The sequence below is a fragment of the Trachemys scripta genome, chromosome 22 (genome assembly GCF_013100865.1).
Source record: "Trachemys scripta elegans isolate TJP31775 chromosome 22, CAS_Tse_1.0, whole genome shotgun sequence".
NCBI lineage: Eukaryota > Metazoa > Chordata > Testudines > Emydidae > Trachemys > Trachemys scripta.
This window is the reverse complement of record NC_048319.1, coordinates 4831943-4858869: the sequence shown is the minus strand read 5'-3', so window position 1 is coordinate 4858869 and position 26927 is coordinate 4831943. Positions and strand designations below refer to the sequence as shown.

The window sequence follows — 26927 nt, the reverse complement described above, 5'->3', positions numbered from 1 at the left end:
AAATGGTTGAACTGTTTTACCTGAAACTTAAAAAAATCAGACTGGGATAAACACACAGCATAGAAAACTTTGTTCCAAACGGTTAGTCGGGCAAGGTTATAAGCAACTGAAAATGGGCTCTTTAGACTAGGAAGTGTTAGCCTATCTTAACTATAGGTGACCCTACCAGCTCTGGTTCTAATATATACTACTATTTGTGGTATATTGTAGTCAGACCCACAAGATGGACAAAGACTCGCCTGGAGTCTCACAAGGGTAAAGGTTTTATCGTGGATATAATCCTTTATCTCTGAAGAGTTTGTGATAGTAGCGTGAGAGTCACTAAAATGTCTGTCTCTTGCCACAGGCATTGCATCCGTTTGCAGAGGACGATACGTGCAGAACGAGCCAAGGGTCGCCAGCATTCCAGCCGCCGGAAATTGCCAATGGCCTGGATACCTTTTCAGGCTTTAAAGTGGACATCTGGTCAGCAGGGGTCACGTTGTAAGTACCTGCACAGGAACCCTGGGTGACTTGCTTCGGGCACAATGTTGTTCTGGGACCTGCAGCTGGGGGTGCTGTGTGAGCATTTGGGGCTACCACTCCCTTTCGAATGGTGGGTAGATCCAGGAGCAAATGCCCAGAGTGCTGGAGAAATTGAGCAAGTCTCTCTGCTTGTAGTTCCATACCAGCCATTTCTCAATCCCTGTCTGTCCAGGTGTGTTTGGGGCTCCTGTTGTTGCAGTATCTGAGCACCTCCCAAGTATTTGCTTAAAAAAGTCTTTTCCTTTCCAGCTTGTAGGAAAAGTAGCTTGGTAAGTTTCTGGTTCCCGTATATGTGTGTGAAGCTACGGAAAGAAAGCTGTCTTAAGAGAGAAGTTAGGAATGCATTCGGGTCAGCATCTGTCATCCAGCTTCTCTTGTTTTCCTGATTTATCTGCTTGTTGAAGAACTAGAACTTTTGTTCCATATATTCATCCTCACGCTGTTCTTTCTGCATTTACAGATACAACATTACAACGGGTCTTTATCCCTTTGAGGGGGATAATATCTATAAGTTATTTGAAAACATCGGGAAAGGGGACTACACGATTCCAGATGATTGTGGTCCTCCGCTCTCAGACCTACTTAGAGGTGAGCATCTCTTTCAAATGACCTGAAGGAAAAGGGGTAAAACTGTGGATGCCACGAATACCCGGCAGACATAGTACCGATGGAGAAGTGCCCCACTCAAAGCATTCTGTGAATGTAGAGAAGTCTGTTTATCAGCCTTTGCCCCTTTCAGAGTTTAAGAGAAGGTTTTGAATGTTCTGCCGTGCTATAGACTAATCCAGTGAAATGAGCTGCAAGCATCTCCTTTATAGCAGCAAGTCCTATACTATGACTCCCATTTCATATGCTTTAGAGAGATTTTTAAAACCTTGAGAGCAAACCCACCAAAGGGTGGATTTAAAGCAGCATCAGCGCTTTAATGCTAGTCGCTCTGAAGCAAGCTTAGTCAGTTAAGATCCTTGCCCAAGCCTTATAAAGCAGGACATAAGCATAATGGTGCCCGTTGAGGACACAGCTTCTGCTCTCGCTTTCTTTTCAGCGTCTGCTCTGAACTTCCTCCCTTGGAGCCTGAGACAGGGTGTTAATGATACTGTCTTTTGTGGCTTGCCATATGAAATGCTTCACTTGGTATTAAGTGTACTAATTCTGAGGAGCTGCCTCCTGCTGTGCTCCTGACAGAGGGACACTCCTCTCGGGTCTGCTTGGTGCTCAACATACAGGCCTGAAGAGTGAGTCTGCTCTTCCTTCTGCAGCTCAGTTTTTTTTTTTGGAAGAACTTTGTGAGCAGTATAGTCATCCACTGAGCTTCCCGTGGTAGAGACCAGGGAGAGGTAGCACTGTTCAATGTATAGGAGACTTGATTGGGACGTAGGAGACCAGGGTTCCATTCCCAGCTCTGACACTGACCTGCTGGTTGACCTTGAGAAAGATATTTGCCTTCTGTGAGCTTCTGTTTCCCTTCCCACCCTTTGTCATCTGTTTAGACAGTAAGCTTTGTGGTCACAGATGGTCTCTTATTGTGTGTCCAGCGTCTTGCACAATGGGGCCCTGACCTCGTTTGGGGGTTCTGGCGCTAATGTAGAATAAAGTAACGGGGATCAACTTTAAACAGTAGTTGTGTGTGCAGGCTTCAGATCCACTGACTTGTGGGATATTCCTGCTCTTAAAGCACAGCTTCTATGTAAAATAAATTCTGAGATTAATACTTTGACCTTCTGTTGTGGCGAGTATCTCTGCTTTGTGCAAAGCTTTTTCATCTTCTCACTTCTGCCACTGACTAGCTGTGTGAAGGTGAGCAAGTCCCTTTGCCTCTCTGGGCCTGTTTCCCCTTCAGGAAACAGGAGTAATGGTGGGGAAGCTGAGGCAAAACAACATGTCCATACTCACTGCAAATCAGTGGAAGAACTAGGAGCAGAACTCGGGAGTCCTAGTCTCACTGCTCCAGCCATTTGATGCAAGAATGTTGTTCTTCGAGTAGTGCCCCTATGGGTGCCCCACTTCAGGTGCGTATGTGCCTCTTAAGCCCTTGATCGGAGATTTTCGGTAGCAGTGTCTGTTCGGCCTGCACATGAGCTCTGTGCAAACTAGTGCCACACACCAAGGCTATGTAGAGCTCTTCACTCTCCGCCTTCTTGAATTACCATGTGTTCTTCAAATCCAACAGGTATTAATTAGCTCTGTTAGGATTAATCTGGCTGTGATACTAGCATTTCATTCCCCACTAGAAGGGTTTTCAATATTTGCTCACTCTGTCCTCTAGACTTATTAAGGGTTTAGGGAACCTCCACTTCTGGGACCTCCATTTGAATCTATAGCTCCATTTATCTGTGAAGATGGCCTTTCAAATGCCTATCACGTTGGCTTGCAGGGTTGGGGAGATCAGAGCCTGGATGGCACCCCAATTTGCTGTATTTTTCAAGGACAGGGTCTCCTTACAGCCTCAGCTAAAATTCTTAGCTCAAGTGCTGTCGAATTTTCATCTTAACCAGCCCATTCATCTACCAATATTTATCTCCAAACTGCATCAATCTCAGCGTGAGACCGCCTTTCGTACATTAAATGTATCACGGTCATTGGCCTTTTCCCTAGATAGGACTGAGCAATTTTGGAAATTGACTAGACTGTTTGTCTCCATCGTAGAGAGATCCCCGTCGTCCACGATCTCTACTCGGAGACTTCTGAGTTGGAGCTCTGGGTGTATCATCGCTTGCTATGATGCAGCTGGTGCTCCGCTCCCCCAAAAGGATAATAGCGCTCTACCAGATCACAGGCAGCTGCCACAGCTCTAGTCAAGAACATTCCAGTGTCTGAGATATGCAAAGATACTATGTGGGTCTCTGCATATACTTTTTCTAGACACTATGCCTCAGTCCATGCCATCAGATCTGATGCAGCACTTGGTGCTGCTGTTACTGTCTTCAGTCTTAGACTCCGTTCCAAAGCTTCCCCCTCCCGGTGGGGGATATTGCTTGGGAGTCAGCTGAAGTGGAGCACCCATAGGGACTCATAGAAGAGGTCAGTAACTGTGGCTCTTTGAGATGTGTCCCCCTCTAGGTGTTCCACTACCTACCTCCCATCCCCCCTGCCTTGGACTGTTCTTTGTTGGACATTTGGATAGAGAAGGAACTGAGGGCAGTGTGCCCATGCAGGTCAATAGCCCCTTGACGTGTTCCACAAGGTTGTATCGAGCGCACCCGCAGGCCCAACAGACGCTGCTAAGAGAAAATCTCTGATCAGGAGCAAATGTGCACCTGAAATGGGGCACCCATCGGGGGGACATATTTTGAAGAACCACAGTTACTGCACAGGGCAAGTGTAATCTCTTCTTTTGAGGGTTGGGATGATCATTGATATTTTTGCTCCTGCATAAAATAGGATGCCAACATGGAGAGCAGTTGCATGTTAATATAGCAGCTGAATCAGTGGTGTCTGCTTAGGAGCAGCGTGGCCTGTGCCTAGTGCTACCACGATACAATGAGCAACGTCTCAGGACACCACTCACTCCATAGGATGGGCTTATTGTCGTCTCCTCTGTCTTACCGTACAAAAGACACTGATAGTAGTCAGTGACGGGAAAGATGCAGAATAACAGTGATCAAACTTCAGACACGACTCTGATCACACTTGAACATCTGCTCTCCTCTGCCGCAAGCCCCAGAAGTAGCCTAGAAGGAAAGCATGGGTGGGTTAGTGGTTGAGCACTGCAAGCCTGCCCATGCTACAAATACAGCACTGGGTTACAATACTGTTTCTCCTCTGGCCTGGTTCCAACACTGTTGCAATTTGTAGTTCAATGGACTCTTAGCTGCCTTCTGAAGCATTTCATAATTGTGGTCATCAATGCTACAAATTGTAACCTGTCATGGGGGCCCCACTGTGTTGTAACCAGTTTCCCAGACTTGGTTGTGTCTGTGGTGTGGATAGGTCGTCTGCTGCAAGCGACAACTACAAAACAAACTTGAATCTCTTACATGATGGAGCATTCACCTTTCACGGGGCCTGAAAGTTCTAGTTCCAAACTCCCAAATAATCTTGTTGACATTTTTAGCGACCTAAGCGTACGGTTCTCAGCTGCATTTCCGTAGTAGTGCAGTAGGTGGTGCTATCTGTATAGGTTGTAGCTTTTAATGCATTTTGAGGAGATGCTTTTCCCCGTTGTTTCGAACAGCCCCTATTTATCTTCCTTTCTAGGATGTTGCTGACCCCCCACCATCTAAGTAATCTGGAGACTATTTTAACTTCTCTGGCTCCATACTGATTGCAAAATGCAGGGAAATAAAACTTATTTCACAAAGCGTTAATCAGCTGTAATAGCTTCAGAAACAGTTATGTAAGGCATAGCTAGAGATTGCTCTCGGCGCAGCTGGCATCTTGGCTATGCTGCCGAGACTAATGTGGCGACTGTGTAAGGCTTGCAGCTAGTGACAGACGCATGTCTCGTGTCATGCTCACATGTGCTGGTGAGTGATGTCCAGATCTATACGTGGCATTTTGGTCAGCAAATGCTAACTCAGAAAAGCAGCCCCTCTCATAGGAGCATGAAAATTGACCAACTGGAGCAAACCCACTGGCCCATCTAGACTGGTGTCCGGTCTGATACCGGCTGGATCTCCAGTAACTGCTGGATGCTTCTGAGGTAGGCAATAAGCCTCTCTAGTGCCCTTGATATTGAACTCCAGTGTGGTGGGTGTGGCATTTTCTTCCAGAGTCTAGGTGCAGTCGCTTGTGCTCTGAAGCATGTGGCTTGAATAACTGCTAAACCTTTGTCCTAGCTGAGTTGCCTTTTCCTTGTAATGATCGGTTCTGTCATTGCTCTTGGAGATCTCCTGCCTTTCTTTATGCTACTTTTAAACAGCAAAGGAATCTTCATCCCTGAGGTCCCATGACCTCAAAAGATTTGGTTTAGGTTGGCAGCCTGTTTTCTTTGCTCCCTTTGTCCTAGCTGATGTCTCTCCTGCTGCCTTCTGTTTTCAGTTACTGGCAACTATACGCTACCTAATGGGCAACTGCTAAAGCAGATAAGCTTTCTGTGCAGGAGATGGCCCTGCCTGTCTGCACCAAGCATTCTTCCTCTGTCCCCTTGATGAAGTCCTGGGGAGCTCTTCAATTTTCTTCCACCTCTCCCACTCCACATGCTTACTCCCTGCAGCAATAGGCTCACTTCAGAGCTGGCTAGAGCCTCTCAACCTTGCTTTTGAGTTACTCTGAGCCCCTTCCCTTTCCATAGGGATCAATGTACCAAATAGATATGAGGTGATTTTCACTCTGTGGTGTCCTTTCCCACTTTTGCTGTGGGGATACCGTGGGCATCACAAACCGCAGTAGTAAGGCATGAAGTGTAACCCAGCTTGCGGGAATCCAAGCGTTCAGCATTGCCACGTCCCCTCGTGGGTAGCACTGGTGACAAAGGCAGAGGATTTTTGCCACGGGCCCTTATTTTTCTATGCAGTACATCCCCATTTCCTGCTATGCTCCTGCATCTTCTGCAGCTGGTGAAATTGAACTCAAGTGTGCTCTGTTTGCAGGCTTGCCAGTGCATGTCTGATAGCTTTTGGAATGAGCAGCAGATACCCATAGCTTGGCGCACTCCCCCTTCCATTGCCTCAAGAGGACTCTTCTAGCACATAGCAGAGCCACGAGCACTCATCCTGCTTTCATCGTAAAGAAGGCTACAGTATGTTGCAAAGTGTTTGTTTCCCCTCTGGCTGGAAGTGCTGCATTGAGCAGGGTGCCAGCTTGGTTGGGAAGCAGATTCAAGAAGATGCTTTTTAAAGCTTTGTTTTTCTGTTGACTACTTTTTTGCAGCTGCTCAAGCTGTTGGGTGGTTTTTCCCCTCACCCCTTGAGCTTGTCTTTACAGCCTTTACCTTTCCAGAGAGGAAGCAAGATTGCTGTAGGCCAGGAGTTTCAGGGACTGCTAGCCCCTTCACTGGCCTGTTTCAAACTCCTAGCAAGAGCAGTACTGTAGTATTTTAGTACAGGTTAGTTGGGATGCTGCTTTTCAAGAGGGGAATGAATCTGTCGTACTTGCACTGATGGAAATTAGAGCGCTAGTAGGCCCCCATTGTCTGTGGGGGTAGCTCGTCAAGGTGTAAGCCTCCCCAAGTGACCTTAAGCTCTGACATCACCATTGCATAACTTATGTGTCCCAATAAGATTCATTTCTGGGCAAGAAAAATGAGGTTTTAAAAATCTTCTGTGTGCCAAATCCTCTTTTGAAATATGCTTCTACAGCCAGGCTCCAAAGAAAGGTCGGCCCAGTGGTTAGGGAACTGGCCTGGCACTTGGAAGACGTGGGTTCAATTCCTAGGTCAGCCATTGACTGGCTGTGTGATCTTGGGGTGAGTTTCTTTGTGCCTCAATTCCCCCCCTGTAAAAAGGACATGATCTTAACAAGGGTGATGAGAGGTTGAGGTGCTTGAATACTATAGAAATGTGGGCTATAAGAGTCCACAGTTGACCTACTGGTGTCTAGAAACTAGTCCAGTGTCACTTTTTGTGTTAGATCCCTGCGTCTGTCATTTGAGAGAGACTGCTGGCCTCACAGCGTGCAGGAGGGGCGATTCTAGAGGTGTTCCCAGGAGATGGAGGGAGCAGAGCTCTTCTCTTCATGCTCCCTCACAAAAAGGGCCTTTAAGCATTAATGGGTTAATACTTTTGCATGTACTGCAGAGGGCACCCTTTCAACCAGAATTGCATGTGTATTAACCCTTGCAATACCTTTGAGAGAGATACTATTGTTCCCATTTTACAGACGGAGGAATTGATGAGGGCGATGACTCATCCAGGGTGTGGCACTGAGTCAGTGGCACTCCCGGCTAGAACCTAGGAGTCCTGAATTACAGCCGTTGCCTCCTTTGCCCATTAACATGGACCTGAAGAGGCTCCTGGCTGTCAGAAGTTACTCAACCATATCCTCCTGTGTCTTTGTGCTTGTCCAGGACTATATAAAGGTGCACTGGTGGTTGTCAGTGGCAAGGAGGCAGGACAGATTTAAGGTCTTATGTGCTCTGGTTGTCCTTGGCATTACTGGAAAGGGGATTCATGCTACCTGTATTTTGTGCTGGGCATAGGATCAGAAGTGACTTGGGTATGGGCACGCTTAACCCATCTGAAATGCTGTGGGAGCAGAGGTCTGAGAGCTGGGCGTCCATCCGAAGAATCTCACTGCTCCAGTGTTTCATCTCTCCCCCCAAATAAATGGAAATCTTTACCGTAAATGGTAGAGAATATCTGTGTGGTTATTGTGGGCAGACACTTTTAGATGATTTGACTGGTGAATAGTACATGATGTTTTGCCTTTATGGAGTCTCTCTCCGGTGCTGGGCTTTAGCCACACAACTGCTATATATGAGTACAGATTAATCCATGAGTTTTAATTTCCACTGATTTGATTTTCTTCTTCTAGCATTGCCCAAAATACAGTCCTTTCCCTTTAGTTAAAGGCTTTTGGGCTCAAGTTACCTTCATTGCTCCTTTAATTTCTGTACCCTGTCTGAGAACAATGTATTGCGCCACAGCTGCTTGTAACGAGTGCTATTATTCCCCCTTTTTATAACCTATTTTAGACACTTACTTCCTCTTTTGCCTGCCCACATCCTCTCCTGTACCTGTTCCATCTAGTAAATGCTGTAAATCTCTTGGCAATTTCCAAGCAGTCTTTGAGTTGATGCTTGTGCATTATTCAGATCTGAGCAGGCTGGAATTGAAGATGCTTCCTCCCAAAAGCCACAGCACCCCAGCAAAATAGTCTCAGACCCGTAGCTGCTCTGAAAAAGCACCGCAGCTTTGAGACAATCCCGCTGTCTCTGGGATCTTTGATGTGCTGTCCTGTGCAGTTTTGCATGGTTTGGCTTGCAGAAAATTCTGCTGAAATTGATGACAGACAGGTCTCCAGAAATGCCCTCCTGAAATGTGGTGGTCTCCTTTTTTTTAAAAAAGTCTCCACGATAGAGTCTTACCTGACCGTATCCCCTTCTGACTTAGGGTGACCAGACAGCAAATGTGAAAAATCGGGACGGGAGGTGGGGGGGTACAAGGAGCCTATATAAGAAAAAGACCCAAAAATCGGGACTGTCCCTATAAAATCGGGACATCTGGTCATCTGTTCTGACTGCATTAAAAAAAATAAGCCAGCCAGTATCAGATTTCAGTGTCTCTGGTCCTCATGTACAATCTGCCTTCATCCCAATCATCATCTCTTTTTTTTTTTTTTTAATAAAACAGCATGGGCAGTTCAGCTGTGAAGTGATCATCTAATAATCTTTCTTAGGTGTGGGGTTTTTTAACCGCTTTTCCAATTACTACTTTTGTAAGATGAATAGGGAGGGAGAAAGCTGCTGGGCTGTAACATATGCATGTCTGATTATAGAAGAAAGGGGAAATACCCACCCAAAGAAGCTCTGGTTTGGCAAAAGAGTCCCCTGATCAAGTCTGTATCCAATATTGAGCTGATAACAGGTTTGACGGTAGCTAAGAAGCTGGAATTGTCTTCACATCATGGGGGAGCTGTTCTCTAGGAACAACAGTGATGAGATGAAACAAGTGACCTGGTGACTTCCTGAGACGCTCCTTCTCAAGGCACAGAAAGCCTGTGAATCTCTGGCACTGCCCCACGACAGCTTTAAAATGATCATGGAAAGTGACACAACTTAAAGATGTCAGCCCCAGGATATGGATTTATGGCTTATTACAAAATCTATAACCCACCAACAACCACCCCAGCTGCTTTCCCTCCATGACTGGAGGGGTGTTAATGGGCCGCTTCACCTTGAATGGTCCCTTGAAATATCTGTTAACTACTTGTGCTAAACAATCTGCTCCACCTTGGGTTTAGGTGTGACGCTCTGAGGGTTAGTCTACACTAGTATCGCGATAGCGGTGCAGCTGTATCGATGTAGCTGCGCCGATATATCACTTGCTAGTGCAGACACTCTATGCCAACAGGACAGAGCTCTCCCATCAGAATAATTACTCCACCTCCCTGCTGACATAGCGCTGTCCACACCGGCGCTTCAGTCGGTGTAACTTGTGTTGCTCGGGGTGGCTTTTTCACACCCCCAAGCAACTTAAGTTATACCAAAATAAGTGCTAGTGTGTACAAGCCCTCAGTATGTTTCCCAGACTTGAAGAGGAGCTCTGTGGAGCTCGAAAGCTCGTCTCTTCACCCACAGCAGTCGGTCCGATAATAGATATTACCTCACCCTCCCTGTCTCTCTAATAATTTAACCATAGCTAATATCCCAATGGAGAAGGGAGGGGTAGGCATCATTAAGACTCTGGCTCTAATTAGGCAGCTATTAATTGTGTCTGAGCCTAGTCAGACCCTCTAGGCCTGGAGAGGGAGAGCATCACTACGCTAGTGCCCTAAGTGCATGAGCCAAACTCCTCCGTGGTTTAGTGCCATTACACAAGGGATGAACCTAACTCAGTGAGGCTAAAAAGCCCATTGGACTGGTTCTGAATGGATTTTTCATCTTTGCCAGTAAAACCTACTTCTTTGCACGTACCACCGAAAGAAGGAATTGGTTACATTTCCAGGGACTCTTCTGGAGAGGGGCAGAAATAATAGGCTAATGGAGCTTTGAAGGTATCGCCAAATTGAACAAGGTGAGCCCTTCTCCTCAAAATGCGCTTGGGATCGGGGCGTGGCTTCAGCCTGTTTCTGACGGAAAATACCAGCTCTTAGGCCGGGGGTTCTCAGGACAGATTATTTGGTGGCCTCAGAGTGTGGCCACCAACTCCTTGCTGGTGACCGCTCTCTCACTTTTTTTCTAAAATACTTAATTACCTTTAGGAAAAACAAATAAATATGCACAACTATACATCCAAATCACTGTAACTTATTTATTGCTAGCTAATAAGTCTGCTGTGAAAAGTGATATTAACAAACGTACAAGTATCACTTTTCACAGCAGACTTACTCAGCCCTAGCAAGTCTGGGGACCAGTTAAGCCCTGGACAGGGGATCGGGGGAGGCAGCAGGGGGTTTGTATAGGGAGGCAGTGGGGGGACAGAACCCAGAGCCTGGGGCTGGAGCCCAAAGCCCTGCAGCCAAAGCCTGCCGTCCATGCCACCCCTGGGCTGATGCCCAAAGCCTGAGCCGCACCACCCCTGGGAAGGTGGGGAACTCACCAGCTGTCTGCTCCTCCAGCATTGTTCCCCAGGTGTCTCCAGAGCGGGGCAGGGCCCAACTGGAAACCCCAGCAGCCAACACCAAGGCTGTGCATCTAGGATCACCAGGGAGTGGGATGGGCCACTGCCCGCCCCCGGAGCCGCCCCCACCCCCACACACACACACACATCACAGCCCAGGAGGCTGCCACTGCAAGAAAAGTCCCAGGTGGCCACATGTGACCACGGTGGCTGCATTTGAGAAACTCTGTCTTAGGCTGACACCTGCCCAGTAGAAACTGATCTGAGGTATCCATTCCAAGGGTGCATGCCCACATGCCGGGGGGCGATTAGCATAGCTTCCCCTCAGCCCTGCTCTACTGAATGTAGGGGAGCCTACTACTGATCAGTGTATTGTCTCAGCAGAGCAAATGAAAAATACTCATTCCGCTCCATCTAGAGCCTTGAACCCTGATGGCATTAGCTGTAATTCATGATTGTGTTGGGTGTTTTGTTTTTTTTTTGTTTGTTTTTTTGGTGAAGGAGGGGAAGTGGAGGAGGTGGCGCATAGGAGCACTTTTAATTATAGGGATCTCCCCCCATCTTTTTGGAATAAACTTTATGGCCGCATGGCTCTGGCACAATGGTCACCCAATGCTACCTTGCAATTTCTGAGGGGAAATCTAGGATCTCCCCCGCCCACCCACTAGCTTGTCCTCTCTGCATAAAGTGCCCTTCTTGCTCAGAGAACCCGTTAGGCCTAGCAAAAACTGTAATGGGATTGGCCACCGTGTATACCTTGTTTAAAAATCTCATTGGCTGTGAAGCAGTGGGTTAAGTTTTCATTGCATACTTTGCTAACCTTTCTCAGTGTTTCTAGAGGTAGGTGTTTTTGGGGGGTGGGGGCGGCTCCTGGGGCATTGATTCTTTTCAGACTCAGAACAGTGATACCTCTTTCTTCTTTAAAGGCAAAGTGCAAATGTGTGTATCTCATGGCTGGACATTCTGTGGTTTCAAGTGCCTCTTCTAGGTGACCTTTGGTCTGGTTGCTGGAAAAAATCTCTCTTCTTGGGTTAAGCCTCGCAAAAAAATGATTTCTACACACAGGACGCATCTTATTTCTTTAAAAAAGTTTGTGTGTGTGTGAGAAGGGGAATCAACTGACATGCAAGTGACGGCTGAAGGCAGTTGTTGTGTCCCTTACTTGATACAACAGAATATCCCTTGTCTGTTGTTGCCGACAACCAAACCGTTCTCCCTGTTATCTAACCTGGCAGTAAAATCTGTCATTCGGGGCCCTCTCATTCTATGCTACGTGTACATGCTGTTGCTCAGTCCTGTGTCTTGTCCTCCGTACCTCAAAAATCCATTCCTTTGTCCACCTGTACCACAGAAACACGTTTTCTAATCTAGGCCCTGGCAACCTCTTCTCTGGACTTCAGCAGCCTCTTCTCTGGCTTGCCCAACTCCCCTGTAGTCAGCCCAGCAGTCTACTGCCAGAAGTGCTTTCTCTGCTGTTATTTTGACTATGTCCCTCCACTCTGACTCTCCCTTGCCTTCTGCATCAAGTCTGTACCCTTTGTCCTGACCTTGGAGAGAAGACCAGAGCAGAACTTTCAGTCTCCTCTTACCTTTTCTGCTCTGCTTGTCTAACTCCCATCACTTCTTCCACTCTCATTTCAGAGCCTTCTCCCACCCTTTCCTTAATGCTTGAAGTCACTGCCCTCTGCAGTCCTTTCCTCCTTTCGAAATCCCTCCTCCCTGCCCTACTGCTGCAAGGTTCTCGGTGTTAACCCTCTGCTCTTTGAACTGTTACGATTCATTTGAAAACAGAACTGCTTGGAATTCCTCACTCCAAAAAAGCACAGTGCGGCAGCAGCTGCATCCCCCACCATATGGTGCCTGGAACCCTATTTATAGTTCCCTTGGCTTCTGTTCCTAGACTATCATGTCCCTGTATTGTAATCTATGTACAGCACCAAGCATGTTGTTGGTGTTCAGAGGATTAGTAACTTAGTGGTGGTTTCCATGGGGAATGCCTGTATCTTGCATGCAGCTAATGGAGGTGCGGGGCACTGGACTGGTTAATGCCTCATTGGCCAGTTTCCGGGGAGTGGTGTGAGAACTTTTTATTTCTCTTCCCCTTGAACTGTGACTCTTTTTAAAGAGTTTGAAGGGCAGAGGTTGCAATAAATGAGTCTCTGGGGATGGGGGGGCAACCTGTGTCTGAAGGGAATCTATCCCCCTCTCTGCTGGATGGTCTGGGTGCGAGAGAATATATTGGCCAGCTCCTTTTCCCATGCCCACATCTCCTATAAGTGATAGCAGACTACAGGAGGTCTGGCGAGCAGGGAAGAGCATTGTTGAAGAGTCCCCACTTAGAGGGGCTTCAGGGAGATCTGTGCCTAGAATGCAGCCTCTGGCTTGTTGCGTAGTTGTGTATGCACCACTCCAAAGCCGTTGGCTCCTCTTGGGTAAAGTTTGCCCAACGTTGTTGATCTGTGAAATTAGAGCCCCTAACCCTTCACTGGCTGGGGATGGGAGAGAGAACTTGACCTCCGTCTTCACACTGCAAAGGAGGAAAGGGTTAGCCCCACGTTGAAGGTGGGGCACAGCCTTGCTCAGATCCGCACAGCAGTGGAGTTGGGGGTTAAACACTGACTTTCCTGACCCTCTCTCCATCCCATGCTGCTGTCTCTCATTTAAAGAGGAAGGCCTCACTCAACTCCCGTGGCCAGGGGGACTGGAAACCATGGGTGCTGTTATGGGGGGAAAGGGAGGGGTGGGGCTTTGTGCTTCCTTCCTCTAAATTGGCTGAGAGCGCCTGTGAATCACACCTGGATTTTTTTTTTCCCTCCTTTTCAGGGATGCTTGAATATGACCCAGCCAAGAGATTTTCAATACAGCAGATAAGGCAGCACAAGTGAGTGTTCAGTTCTTCCTATTAGTCATTCTCTTTCTGCTTCTTATGCTAATGTACCTGTGCTATCGCTGTGAACTTATTTTTTCTTTTGACAGCGCACATGGAAGTCACTAGATATCCTTCCCCCAACTCTGCTGGAGCTCTGGCAACTTGCATGTAAATCTAGTTGGCGTTCTTTTTTTCTTTAAGCGTCTTGCTGGAGCATTTCAGTTGTTAACTGGTAAATAATGAAGGTGTTTAAAATGTGTTTCTAGCACGAATAATGAGTTTCACGGGCCAGATAGTAGCAGCGTGGGCAGGGGAGGTGGGCTCGGGGGGATCCTTGAAGCTGAGGATATTGAAGTAGGGATTTGGATTGTTTTCCCGTCTCTTTACGTCCAGGAGACGGAACAACTGGATTTCAGCGTAGTGGCAGAAGTGACCCTGAGTGGTGGTTGCTCAATATGGAATCCAGAGATTGAGGAAGGATTCCAGGACAGGGAATCTTTTGTCTGCCCTTTTTAACAAATTGTTCAAACGTGCTGCCTCTGAGCAGAGATTTCCTGGCTGGATAAAAGTACAAGAACAAAAAGTGCTCTAAGGATGCTTCAGCGAGGAGGCAGTGAGAGCTTGTCTCCTGTTTGACTAGGAAGTGCTCCTGAGGGCTACGATGCCGCTGCTCAGCAGAGCTCTTGCATATGAGCTTGCCCAAGAACACTTTTGGGAACCTTGTAAAGACCAGGATCTGATCCTGCAAGGCGCTAGGCGTGGTCTGCTCCTATTGACTGTGGCCAGAAGCATGTGTCCCCTAGTCTTTCCTATGGAAAAGCCAAAGCTGTAGCTCAGGTGCTGTCATTCGATCCCCTGGTGAATGTCATGAGGGAGTGCAGAGCAGGGGGCTTGCAGAAACCTTGGCTCAGAACCAGAGAGGGATTTGAACTTGTATTCTGTACAGCTACATCAACCTAATGCCTAGAAAGAGCAAAAGTCTGAAGAGCAGCTGCCTTTAAGAGACAGCTGCCTGGTCAGTTAAATTAACAGGCACACTGACCCTTTACTAGCAGGGTAGACCGTCCCCTTTTTGAGACATGCGCATGCTGGTTGTCTGACTGGGCCTGAGAGAGGAATGTGCACTTGCAGTGGAGGAGACTCGGGTTAGTCCTGGGCCATGGAGGGGACTGTTTTGGGGGTGACGGTTTGAACTCTGCATGAGCAGGAAGCATCTGACTTTATGGCACCATGACTCTCGGGTCAGTGCCTCCTGCAAGTCCATGCTAGTTTCTTTTTGCTGCACCCTAATATTGCCACCAGCCACTCGGTTCCCCTGTCCACCATTGACTCCTCCAGTGTTTCACCATTGACTCCTTTTGCTGTTCCCTTCTCAGGACCCCTCCCGTTCTACTCTCTTGCTAGTTCATCACTGCTGGTGCTAGGCTCCTGCAGTCAGACGAGCGCCTTGTCAGTGAGTGCTGCATTGAAGCATGTCTTGGCCTGTCTGTGAAATGGGCTAATAGAGGTTGAAGAGGATTAATGCACTGCTTGCCATTGTCCCTGCTACTTTGTACTGCAGGATTGTGGGGCCCTTCAAACGTGGGGCTGGGCCTCTGGCTCCCACGTGTTGCTAGCTGCCAGGTATTTGAGCTGCTTAGCCGACTCTCTGTACACTTGATTCCCTGGTGGCAAAGAGCTTTTGAGTCTGCCTCGCTAGGCTGTGAGCGAAGAGAGAGTTCCTCTAGAGACCCTGCAGATAGTCAGAGCAAGCAGGAGAGAGGAGAAAGTAGAGCAAGCTCTGGGCGCAAAGGGCCGTGGCAAACCTCACATGCTCGAAATGCAGTCATCTCATCTAACTGGGCACAACTGCTGCTCTTGAGGCTTTTAACCCTTCCAGGACAGAGAGGAAGGGTAAAGAGCCTCTCTTCCTGCAAATACAGTAGCTGGTATTTCCAAGGATTAGTCTTAGTTTTCTGTTGGCTTAGCCAGTACCTCTTAACAGGCTTCCCAACACCTCTCCCCTCCCCATTAGTAAATGCCTCCCTGCTCCTGTTGTGAATCCCAATAATTACAACAGGCACCGCAAACTGACACCCTTGGGCCCAGGGCGGGTCTGTCCATCGCCCTCTTGCGAATGCTGGCATGGCACAAAGCGTGTGCTTGGAGAAGAATTCACGCCTCCTGGCTTTGTTTTAACAAATTAAATGGAAGGACTTAGTCCCAACTTCTAAATAAGCTGCAATCAAGTTAAATGCAATTGACCATAGCCAGTGGCGAGTCTGTGGGCTTTCATCTATATATTGATTGGCAGACAGCTTTTCTTCAAGTGCATTCCTAAAATAATCTGTTTTAATCCCCAGGGGCAGGGCTGGCCCTCTGTCTTCTCAGACCTTTAGAATAACACTTTGCCCTCTCCAACACCTTCCGTCACAATCAGTAACGGCTTGATATTTACACCTCCTCTCTCCGGCCCCTGGCCCACCAAGTTGATATTTATCCCCATGTTACACGTGGGAAACTTCGGCATCGAGCAATTGAAGTGACTTCCCGAAAGCCCCACAGCTGAGCTGGGAATAGATCCCAACTCAAGCCTGAGCTAGCTGGCGTCTCTCCTTATCCCTGGTACGCTGTTTCTAGAAGTTTGATCCTTTGGTTGAGATGCTGAACTGATGTCACTGGTGATTGCCCATGCAGAAGGTAAAGGTCCTTGAGCATTCCAACATTCTGCAGGAATAGCCTCTGGCGTCCAGGCCAGTGTTTTCTCCAGCTTGGAATTGGGCGGGTGTGAGCTAGAACCAGGCTCCCATCCGTGCGTGAGAGTGGAGAAATGTTCCCTGAGTCATCCTTGTCCTCATTCTGTTCTGTGCTCTGTGGTGCGGGAAGCTGCATGCTGTTAAGGGAACTAGCAATCTGGTTGAAACAGTCTTGGGAATTGGGAGACCTGGGATCTGTTCCCAGTTCTTCAGCAGATATGCTGTTACTTTGGACAAGCCAATTCTCCTCTCTGGGACTGTTTCCCCAGCTACAAAATGGCAGTTACTTGCCCCCTGGGTGCGGGCGGAGATATGAGAACCAACGATGGATCGAATGAAGCGCTGTGGAAGTGCCTGGTATTATTCTCTTAACACGGCAGAGCCCATGGAGGTAGAAAGGGCCTGGTAACACTTGGTGCAGACTTATTGTCCACCCTCTCAGCCACTGCCATTCCTCCACACTTTCTTCCCAAGGCTATTGCTTCCCCCCTTAACATGGCAGCTTCCTCACACCACATGACCTGGAGAGGGTGAGTAGAGGCCTATGACATCTGTGAATGGGAACAGAGCCTGCCGTAGACTCTCTGGTTTCTGCCAGACGCCTTCCCCTCGTTCCCCCGAACTAAATTAATTCTCTTGCATTACATTTGTATTTACAGTGTTGGGGTTTGTTTCGTCTGTAGTTCAACAGGGACGTGCTAACCTTTCCCAGCCCTTTCCGCACTCCAGCAGCTCTCTCAAAACTAGCCGCTCTCCGTTGCAGTTTCATGAACTGGAATGAATTAAAATTCTCCTAGCCCACCAGCCAGGGCAAATTATTCAGTCTGAGCTGACAATAGTCGACCCACGAGTAATAACGACAGAGCCTTGGAGCCTGCTGCCTCCAGGGCAGTGCTGGTTGGGGAAAACCAGCCTGGTAGTGCATCTTTATGAATTTTTTTTAAAACAGCCTTTGTTGTGAGCTTCTCAGACAAGTGCTGGTGTAGAAACATGGCCCAGTGCAGACACGTTGCCCAGAGCCAGGGAGGCAGAGCCTCTGGTTCCCTGTGGATCGCTAACCCTCTGCCCTGCGCTGTTACTGAAGGGCTTAATGCTCATAAACTGCATTTGGTAACTTTAATTCAATGACCCTGCAGCAGCACTTACAAAGAAAATCGAAAGTGATGAAGTGGCTGCAGAATCCTATCTCTGCCCCTGGTTTCCAAGGCAACCATCTTGCCTTCTTCCCCAGAAGCGTCACGCTTAATTTGTTCAGCCATAGATATGATTGCAACGGTTCATAGCAAGCGAGAGGGAGCACTTGGCTCTTTACTGGTGGAAGTGGAAGCTGGCCTTTTACGCTAGTGCAGGGGCCTGTGACCTCGCAGAGGCTAGTGGGCCACCTCTTCTCTCACTCACCAAAAAGTCCTCAGCAGCAGATGCAAAGGGGGTCTGTGGAAAGGCGTTCCTTGCTGCTCAGATGCATGGACTAAAAGCCTAAGGAATCTGTTCTCATATTGTCACAGTACTGCCCTTCAAAGGCTCTGAGCATACTTGATAATGCATGTGCCTATATTGGAGGTATCCTATGGGGCTATCCAGCGCTCACTGGGCCATGGGCTTGAGGTCTAATAGGCCTTTCCCATCTGTGGTGGTGTGGGAGGATGCAAACCCCAAATTCTCCCCTGGATGCAAGGTACTGATGGGAAAGCACCTGCTCCTCTTCTCCTGCTCAGCCCTCTGGGTCTCGCTTATTTCTCAGTGTGTGGCGCAGAGGTGGGAATTTTTAATTCTTCTACCCACGCTCTGCAAATGAGTCTCTTAACGCGAGCGTGTTAAAGGCATTAACGCCTCCATCTGTGCTCTGAGCACCGTTCTTCCTCCTGCACGTCTCTTGTGTTGGAGTCTGAAGTACAACCTCTGTGTCCAGTATCAGCTAGGGAAACGGCTCCCCTCTTCTTTTCTACTTACTTCCAGGGTTCACTGAACTGAGGCTGGAGAAACCAGGGTTTGCCCCCTACATCTTCTGGCTGTTAAGTAGGAGTAGCTAGTGCCCCCCCATCAGAATACACATCTGATTAGCCTGCCATTCCTAGCAGAGAACTATTTTATGACTTCCTTCTCCAGCCAGCTCCTGCATAATATCTGTGGGATGAAATCAGAATGCTGCTAGTAGCTCTGTGCAATGGTGCTGACCTTCTCGTAACCCAGTTTGTGTTCATGGCCCATATGACTAGAGGGTAGGGAAATGCAAGTAACCTACCCTTTTGATAAGGGTTGAATAGCCTGCAGCTAGGCATCTGGTTGTCAGAGTCTCTTCCCTATCATAAATAAGCAAGTTTAAAATATTTGTGACCCAGAAGAAGGGTATTAGCCAGGAAGCACTTTCAGAGCTCCAGCCATGCCTAGCAAGTCTGGGTGCAAGCAAAGAGAAAATGTGACTTGAAAGGAGCAGGGAATCATGAGTCGGCTAAGAACGAGGCTTGGTTTAGAGCTCCGATTGCGAGCCAGGCATGCTCATTAAACACCAGTCTGCCTTCAGAGCCTTAGTTTTCATTCCAGCCTTGGTTCTCTGTCCTCAAGTTTTGCCCTCTTTAGCTCCCTGTAGATTACAGCAGCCCTGCTGAACGTCATTCCGCATAACCGGCTTCTTTGTCACTAATGCTCCTCCCCCAGCAGGTTTGTGCTTCATGTATTCCCCCCCCCCGCCCCCGCCCACAAAATGGCCAGAAAGGGTCTCTTCCCCTTCCTGCTGCTGCACTTGGTTGCAAATTGTTGGAGGTGGGGAAGAGAAGCAACAGGTGAATCTGCCTCTCCCAGAGACTCTGCTTTCTGTGAGTGGTGCTTTTGAGACCTACAAAAGCTTTTCTCCTCCCCACCCGCATAACCGGGAAGCAAGAAGGGAGGACGTGACTGTCACTGAAGCATCAGCCTCTTAGCACTGAGTGAATTCATGCTTTTGTGTCCTGGTGCAGTCCCCCGACAAAGCAGCAGTAAAATGGTGGTTGGGATTAGGCAGTGAGATAAAGCCTGTTTCTCTTCTCAAAAGCTTTCGAATCCAGTCTCACACTTCAGGGTGTCAGCTGATCAATGCAGGGTCAGGCAGGGATTTTTACCCCGCCTAGATTAACACAGAATGAGTGGTTGCCTCGCGACAAAGCCGTGGCCAATAACTTCTCAAGCCAGGCTCAAACTCGATGGAGCAGTAGCCTGACCCACAATAGAAAACCCTTTGCCCGCTACCAATATACTGAGATATGCGGAAAATGCAGAGTGACAGGCGGAACCTCGAGCCATGTCAGAGAATTGTCTCTGCCCAGTCTGAGGCTTGACAGGAAATACTGTCTGTTTCTTCATGTCAAATTACTTGAGGGGCTCTTTCCAACAGGTCTTTGGTTTCCTTTTGTTCTTCATTGAATCTCTCCTCTCACTTTACATTCCGATTAGCATAGATACATATGTAAATGTTTGAATTCATCTCCCAGAGGATGGAATCAGCATGACTACAGTACAGTGATTCAGGTTTCAGTTGTTAATAAAACCTATTTTTACTCTCCTGGAAAGTAGGACAGGAGGCAGGAAAGAGGCAGAGCTGAAATACAGCAAAACAAACATCACTAGCTGCTAGAAATTTCTAGCCCTTCTTTCAGAATTCCTTCGTTATTGGCAAACTTGAGCATCTTTCCACTTTCTCACTTCTGTCCCCTGTTCTCCATTCTCCTGAAGTGGCTAGTATTTATATCTTGGCTCCCTCCAGCCCCAATGCCCATGGCAAAAATCAATGGCTCTGCAGTAGCTCTGCTAGATGACCCTCACATATCAGCCCAGAGTGAAGTTGTATCTGTACAGTCGCTTCCTTGAGGAGAGCAGTCTCCCACGGAAAGACAGTCCAGCAACCAAGTCAGTACAGGGTTTTGTGTACCATGTACGTTTGAAGAGACCCCATACCCAGAGCTAGGCATAACTGCTGACTAAAACGCAATTGGGGTGGACCTGCCCACTTCTGCTTTGGTGGCCCAGTACCCCGAAAGTCTCGTTGTTCATTTTAGCAGTGTTACAACCATTTGGCCCACCAAACGTAATTGACAAACCAAAGTGGCGTTCGAATCCCTCCTTTTCCACCAAGCCTGCCACTCTTGTTCCACCTAAGGTAGAAGTACCTGTAGACCTGCATCAATACAAAATGGGAACACTTAATCTTCCAGTCATCCAGGGCAGTTTGTGTCTGTATTGTGTGGCCTCTTCCACTCAGATAGCCAGCTTTGAGGGCAGGAATCCTATACCTTGCATAGCCCCGAACAAGTCAACGCTCAACAAAAATAAGTCTGCCTGCAACACTTCAGGGAACAGGAAAGAGCCAGTGAATTTAAGTATCTTCTATTATTGGTGATGCGATTCTTCTTTGGGGGAGTGAGAGACTGATCTTAAACCTAAGAGTTCCACGCAGATAATGGGCAATATATTGAAGGAGTGTTTGCATTCCAGCTTCCCATATAACATTGGAAATCTGGAAACAATCTTCCTACTGTGCAAGAGGTCTGAAGGTTCACAAGAAGTGTGGATTTCCCAGGCCGTTGTGAGATCTTGGAGCCTTTACTTCCGATACATGAGCATCTCTTCCACATTCCTCTCTAGTTTAGTCAGTATCTAGAATTCCAGAATGATGAAACCTGGGCTTTTCCCATCTGCGATCACCCAAGAATTCTCCTTCAGCCTCTTTGGCGGCATTTGGTACTCCTATCTCATCTTTCCCACAATGCAGCGGCAGCATAGGCTGCTACTTAACTTTTCCAAGCAGCCAGTGCTGGTCTCCCATCCCCCTCAAGGTGCGGTTGGTTCAGAACTGCATGGAGCCCACACGTGAAGCGCTGCTGGGAGGTCATGGAGCTGGTACTTCCTGCAGCAGAGCGCTGCTCACTTCGTTGCCCATCCGTGAAACCCCACATCTGCCATTGCTCCTCTGAGAACCATCTTCAAACTCTTGGCATGAAAAGCTGCCAGTGCAAATTACTTAAAATGCTGAACCAGTGCACCAGACACTTCAAAGAGGCAATTTCCACGGTCTCCGGTATAACTGCTTGTCTGCCTTGTCCACCCGCGCCCCAAAAAACAGGACTAGGAAATGATTCTACCATTGGATAAGAAGCGGTGGTACATACATTTAAAATGACAGCAGTCTTAGGAGCGAAAAGATCAAACCCCTTTTTCATGGGGAGGGGGGAGAATCGTTCTAGACAGATCATATTGAATCCATTTCCCCTTCAGGCTGCTTCATAACTTTATTTTCAACCATGTTCACAAAGCTGGGTTTTGAACAAGGTTTGCTCCTCCCTTGAATACCGATTGGTCCGTCCCGGTAGAACGAGAGACGTGTGTGAAAATGTAATTAACTGCTTGTTTTCACTGGACAGGTTTGCTAAAACGTCACATTTTTTAGGTTTACTCTCTAACCAGCTTAAGTCTTTAACACAATCATGATTGCATTTGTGTTGTGGAGGAGATCTATGTTCCAACTTAATTCCAGGTCGGGGCGGTGGGGGGGATTTAAAACAAAACAGGATGGCATACGTTTCCAAGAGCCCATTCTGGAGCTCTCCCGTTCCCTTTGACCAGTTCAGATCTGTCCCAGGTTGGTAGTAGCCAAAATCTGTTTCTAATGTCTACATATGTGACCAAGTAGCTAAGAATTCATATTGCACCTGGTACTACTTGGGGCGGCTCCAGGCACCAGCGCACCAAGCGCGCACCTGGGGCGGCTCCAGGCACGGGGGGCAGCCTGCCGGTCGCTGTGAGGGCGGCAGGCAGACTGCCTTCAGCGGCATGCCTGCGGGAGGTCCGCCGGTCCCGCGGCAATTCAGCGGCAGGTATGCTGAAGCCGTGGGACCGGCGGACGTCCCGCAGGTAACGCGGATTCGGCGGCATGCCAGCGGACCTCCCGCAGGCGCACTGCCAAAAGCCGCCTGACTGCCGTGCTTGGGGCGGCAGAAAACATAGAGCCGCCCCTGGCAGCAGCCTCAGAAAAAGACCAGAGCACTGAATGGGAGATGAAGGCAGAACTCATGGACCCTCCACATCAGGACTGAGGCACGTTGGTGGAAAATGGGGTGTAGCGTGGAGGTGGGGGGGCTCGTGCTGCCCATTCTATACCCGTTCTGTGGGTAGAGAACATAGTCTCTGACTTAAAGCAGCACCTTTCATGAGCCCTAAAGAGACGCTAATAGGCTGGAGGAGAAATCGTATAGTTTCATTAGACCAGATCCGCTTACGATGACAAATTGATCAAAGCGTCCTTTCACAGCAAGTGAGGGGCACCTCCCTGCTATTCACAGGCAGCCCCTGATAAACAGCACAGTTGTCTTTACCAAGCTAGTGCTGGGAAGGATTGGCTTTCATGGATTAATTACCATTCAGCTGATGGCACAAAAGCAGGGGTTTAATATTTAATGCTGGGATAGCAGCCCATCAGGGGACCCAGCTGCTCTACACCCGACACTCCTTGGGTGAGAATGCTTTGAACTCCCCTATCACTTCCTGTGTGTGGGATCACCCTCCTGGGCAAAGCCCACAGAACTGCCTGTTGAAACGGGGAGGACGTGCTGCTCTGCATGCCAGATTTGAAGCCGCCCAGCAGCATGATTCACACAGGATGTGGGAAGAAGCAATTGGATGACCAAAGCCTGACCTTCTGAATGTTTAATCCATAGGCATTGATCCTTCAGGCTGGTGGGGTCATCAGGGTGCATGATTGGGGGAACAGGCACTTGTTACAGAGAGCTGAATGTGTGAAGGCTTGGGAAGGCATGTCAGAGAAACCTGCACGCTGAAGACTCCATGAATTGTTCTAGGCAAATGGTATTTGGAATGTAGTCGAGAACCCAAGTGCATTGGATTACTCTGTGCTGTAGATGAGGTGTACAGGGACTCCAATGGTACTTCTAGGAAACGTTTTTTTAACTCGGCTGCACAGCCCTGAGAGCTGTACAGGAGTACGTCTGTTATAGGGCAGTGAAAAATGGGAAAGGCCACCCATCTGGCTCCTGAGATATTGACGTAATGCAAGACCGTTAGACTCTTGATCTGATTAATAATGGCATTTGGCGCTGCGATTCTTCTCTGGGCAGATGGCAAGTTAGAACAGCACTATGGGTGATGGATGAAATGGTGGTAGAATTCCAACAAGACAGGGGTGAGGTGGAAGGATAAAATATGAAGGGACTTTGCCATGATCCCACTGACTATTGCCATGAAGGGGGAGATTGGGGTTAAGATCCATAGCCCTTAAACTCATAGGCTGCAAGTTCCCTTTTCTTCCTGTTATGCTGTTTTATGACTCTCTAAAGCTGGGAGAAAGTGCTTGATTCTTAGCACTAAAGACAAAAATCTGTCTGTCCACAGATCAGGTACAGCTCAGAGAGCAGCAGTGAGTGCTGGCTTCCCTCACACTGCTCAGTGCCACCCCTGCTGTTGAGAAGCCCCCTGTATATATGCAGTGGCGGTAATTCATTCTCTATGTTCATTCAGGCCAGGTTGGAATCGGTGAGCGAGAGGTGAAAGGCTTTGTATCCTATTTCTGGTCCCCTGAGCCATCCTATTGTGGGGATTTGTCATGGTCATGTGTATCTAGCGGTGTATAGCCATTGCTGCAATAACGCAAGAGATGGCTTTGTAGATCCATCAGAGGTTCTCCTTAGCTCAACGGCAGTCAGTGGCCTGGATGCCCTCAGGAGTGGCGCGCTCACCTCGTATTTTATTTCCTGCCGCAGAGCCGCGGAGACAAGAGGCCCCAGGATTCACCTTTTTTTGCCACTGGCCTCCCCAGACTATGCCCTATGGTGAAGCCTATGAGGGGAAAAAAACAGTGCAAGATGTTTTCAATTAATTAAAAAAACCCACATAGCTCTGATATGATTGGTAGGGGGCACCTCAGATTCTTGGGACTTCCTGTCGAAAGGGAGACCATTGAAACTCTGTGCCTTGGACTCTTTGCAGCTGGTTTCGTAAGAAACATACTCAGGCAGAGGCTCTGGTCCCCATACCTCCTAGCCCAGAGACCAAGGATAGGTGGAGGAGTATGACGGTGGTGCCTTATCTGGAAGATCTCCATGGCTACAACGAGGAAGAGGATGATGACTTGTATGACATTGAAGATGATATCATCTACACTCAGGACTTCACAGTACCAGGTAAGCAAGAGGAAGGTGATGGGATGGGGAAGGGGGAGATAACGTTTCAGGCCAATTTTAAAACCTTCTGGAGAGAAAACATGGTTTGAATGGCCAAACGCTTTCAGTAGCTGAGAAGCCTGTTGATTATTAAATGATGCACGATCTTTGAGCCAGCCATAGTGATCCGGATGCATCGGTCCTTGATTTCTTAAATAGGATACCCTTTCCAATTTCCTTCATTGCATCCAGTAATAGCCGCTACCCGCTGGATTTTATTGTTCAGCAGGCTTCATTCCACAGCCAATTTTACAAGACCATCTCAAAGTTATTCTGAAGCCCGGTATAATGACGCCGTATTCATAGCAGATGGCGTACTGGTGGGTGGGGGAGGGGACACTGAGAGAGTTATGCTTAACTTTCAGCTTTGTTGCAGCTTATTTTCCCCTGCCCCCGTCTCTGAAACTGTCTAGTTACGGAATTGCCTTACAGGAAAAAAATCTCAAATTCTAAAAATCGGTAAAGAGCTTGAGATCTTCAGAACCAGATAGTCAATTTAACCATGCAACTCCCGCTGATCAGTGGGAATTGTGTAGCTGAATACCCCAGTTGGCTTTGGAAATGTCAATGACTGGGTGCATATAAATCCTGGAACTTGGTTGGAGAGAGAGAAAGGAAGGCTATGTTGAGAGCCGGCAGGCCAAGGCACTGGGAGGGCACAGTACAAAGACTTGGCTTGATCACTTTCTTTCTTAACACCAGCAGCGATCAAATTAGTTGCTCAACCTCCTTGCTCCTATTTTACCTGCTTAATAAATTACAAACTATGTACGATAAATGTCTGTCAGTTGCCCCCTTGTCTTCATTCTGCTTCATCCAGGTATGGATGGTCTGATAGTGACTTTACAAGGAGAGGGTACAGGAGATGACTTCCTCTACAACAAGGTGATCCTACGTGTCTGAGGATAGGTCATCTCTGCTCTTGGGAAGACTTCCAGCTCCTGGGGTGTAGGATTGCCAGACTGAGCCAAATTCTCATGGACTTCAGTAGGGTCAGAGATGACCTGTGCCTGCCGATAGTGGGGAGACAGAGGGAGGGCAGCTGGCTTCAGCAGTCTTACTGAGTATGCTCAGTACAAGCCAAGCAGCAAACCGGGGGGCACATGACCCCACATGCGCCCCCTCCCACGTCTCCTCTGAGTAGGGTATGAATAAAGGTGAGATCAGTGTCCTCAAAGCAGAAGCTAGACCTTAGGACAAACTGTGCCTCGGCTCCTTGATCAGATTGTGGGTCCTTCCTGACTGCGTGTGATCCGGGAACTCATCCCTGGGAGCTCAGAGTGCCATGAAGGCAACCCTGGCAACTTTTAGCTTTGAGTGGCCTATGCATTTAAAGGCGTGGGGTAATAACCCAGCCCTAGGTTGACCTCTCTGGCAGCTACGTAACCAAGATTTTCCTTTGTTTGCTGCTGCCTTGGCAAGTGATCAAAGTGAGCTAAGCCGGCAGTGTCTTAGCTCCTTGTAAAATCCCCCCCAGAGGAGTGTCCATGCGAACGTCCAGTCAAGTGGACGTGTACTTGGGCAGGGTGGAGCCTGGCTTTCCAAGACTAAGGGAGTTTCATCAGAGTGAAATTTTTCAAGTGCTGGTTCCCCTGTGACAATCGGTCATTCCTAATAACTAGGCTTTCTAATAAGGACTTGTGTACCAGTACCAGCTGGGCAAACCGCAGAGCTCTCAACACCTTGAGAAGTTCTGATTAGTCTGAAGGCTGCATTCTCTCCCATTGTCCTCACGCTCCACCAGTACCATTGACCAATATTTGGGGTCTAGAAAGGTGACCATTCACTAAGCCAGGGCTTCCTTGGGTATCTTTATGGAGGCTCTTTCAGTTCCATGTAAAAACTTGGTAGGCTCCTGAAACTGCCTCCTCTCTAGAGCCTTTCTAACAGCAGGCGTGGTGGGGAGGAGAGAAGAGAATTTGCCAGAATATTTCCTGTACTGTCTGGGACCTGGAACAGGGATTCTGCTGACGCCTCCTCTGTTCCTTTGAGGGTCCTTATGAGGCTGCAGTCAGTGCTTTCAAACCTGGAAGTCTAAAGCTGGGTCCCTATAGCCATATTTAGATACCTACACGAGGGACCTGATTTTTGAGACACACCCAGCAGCTCCAACAGGAGCCTGACTTGAGGCAGCCAGGTTTGAAATTCTTGGCCAATATTTTCTTCCCCCTAACTCCTGCCTGTGTCTGATGGGGCCACATGCTCCTGTGGCAGCCCTTGGAGGACTAGAGCAGTGAATGGTGGGAATCGGAGCCCCCACTTTCCCCTCTTCCCACCCAGCTCTCTTCCTCCTCGGCAGAGAAGTTGAATCGTGTGAATTTAGTCCCTAAATTAGCGTTTCTTCTCCCTGATGGATCTGTTGTACTTCACACCAGCCGAGCGAAGGGCCCACCATGCCGAGCTCCTTGGGTCATCACTGCCCAGGGTCCAGTGTAGA

General features: G+C 48.3%; 1 protein-coding gene across 1 annotated transcript in view; it reads left to right on the top strand.

Moving 5' to 3' along the window:
- STK11 (serine/threonine kinase 11) overlaps positions 1–26927 on the top strand; it is a 72599-nt gene that overhangs the window by 31972 nt on the left and 13700 nt on the right. The window contains exons 5-8 of the mRNA XM_034755152.1: positions 347–483; positions 986–1113; positions 13509–13566; positions 24258–24451. Of these exons, the coding sequence (XP_034611043.1) occupies positions 347–483; positions 986–1113; positions 13509–13566; positions 24258–24451 (517 nt within the window). The remainder of the gene's footprint in view (positions 1–346; positions 484–985; positions 1114–13508; positions 13567–24257; positions 24452–26927) is intronic.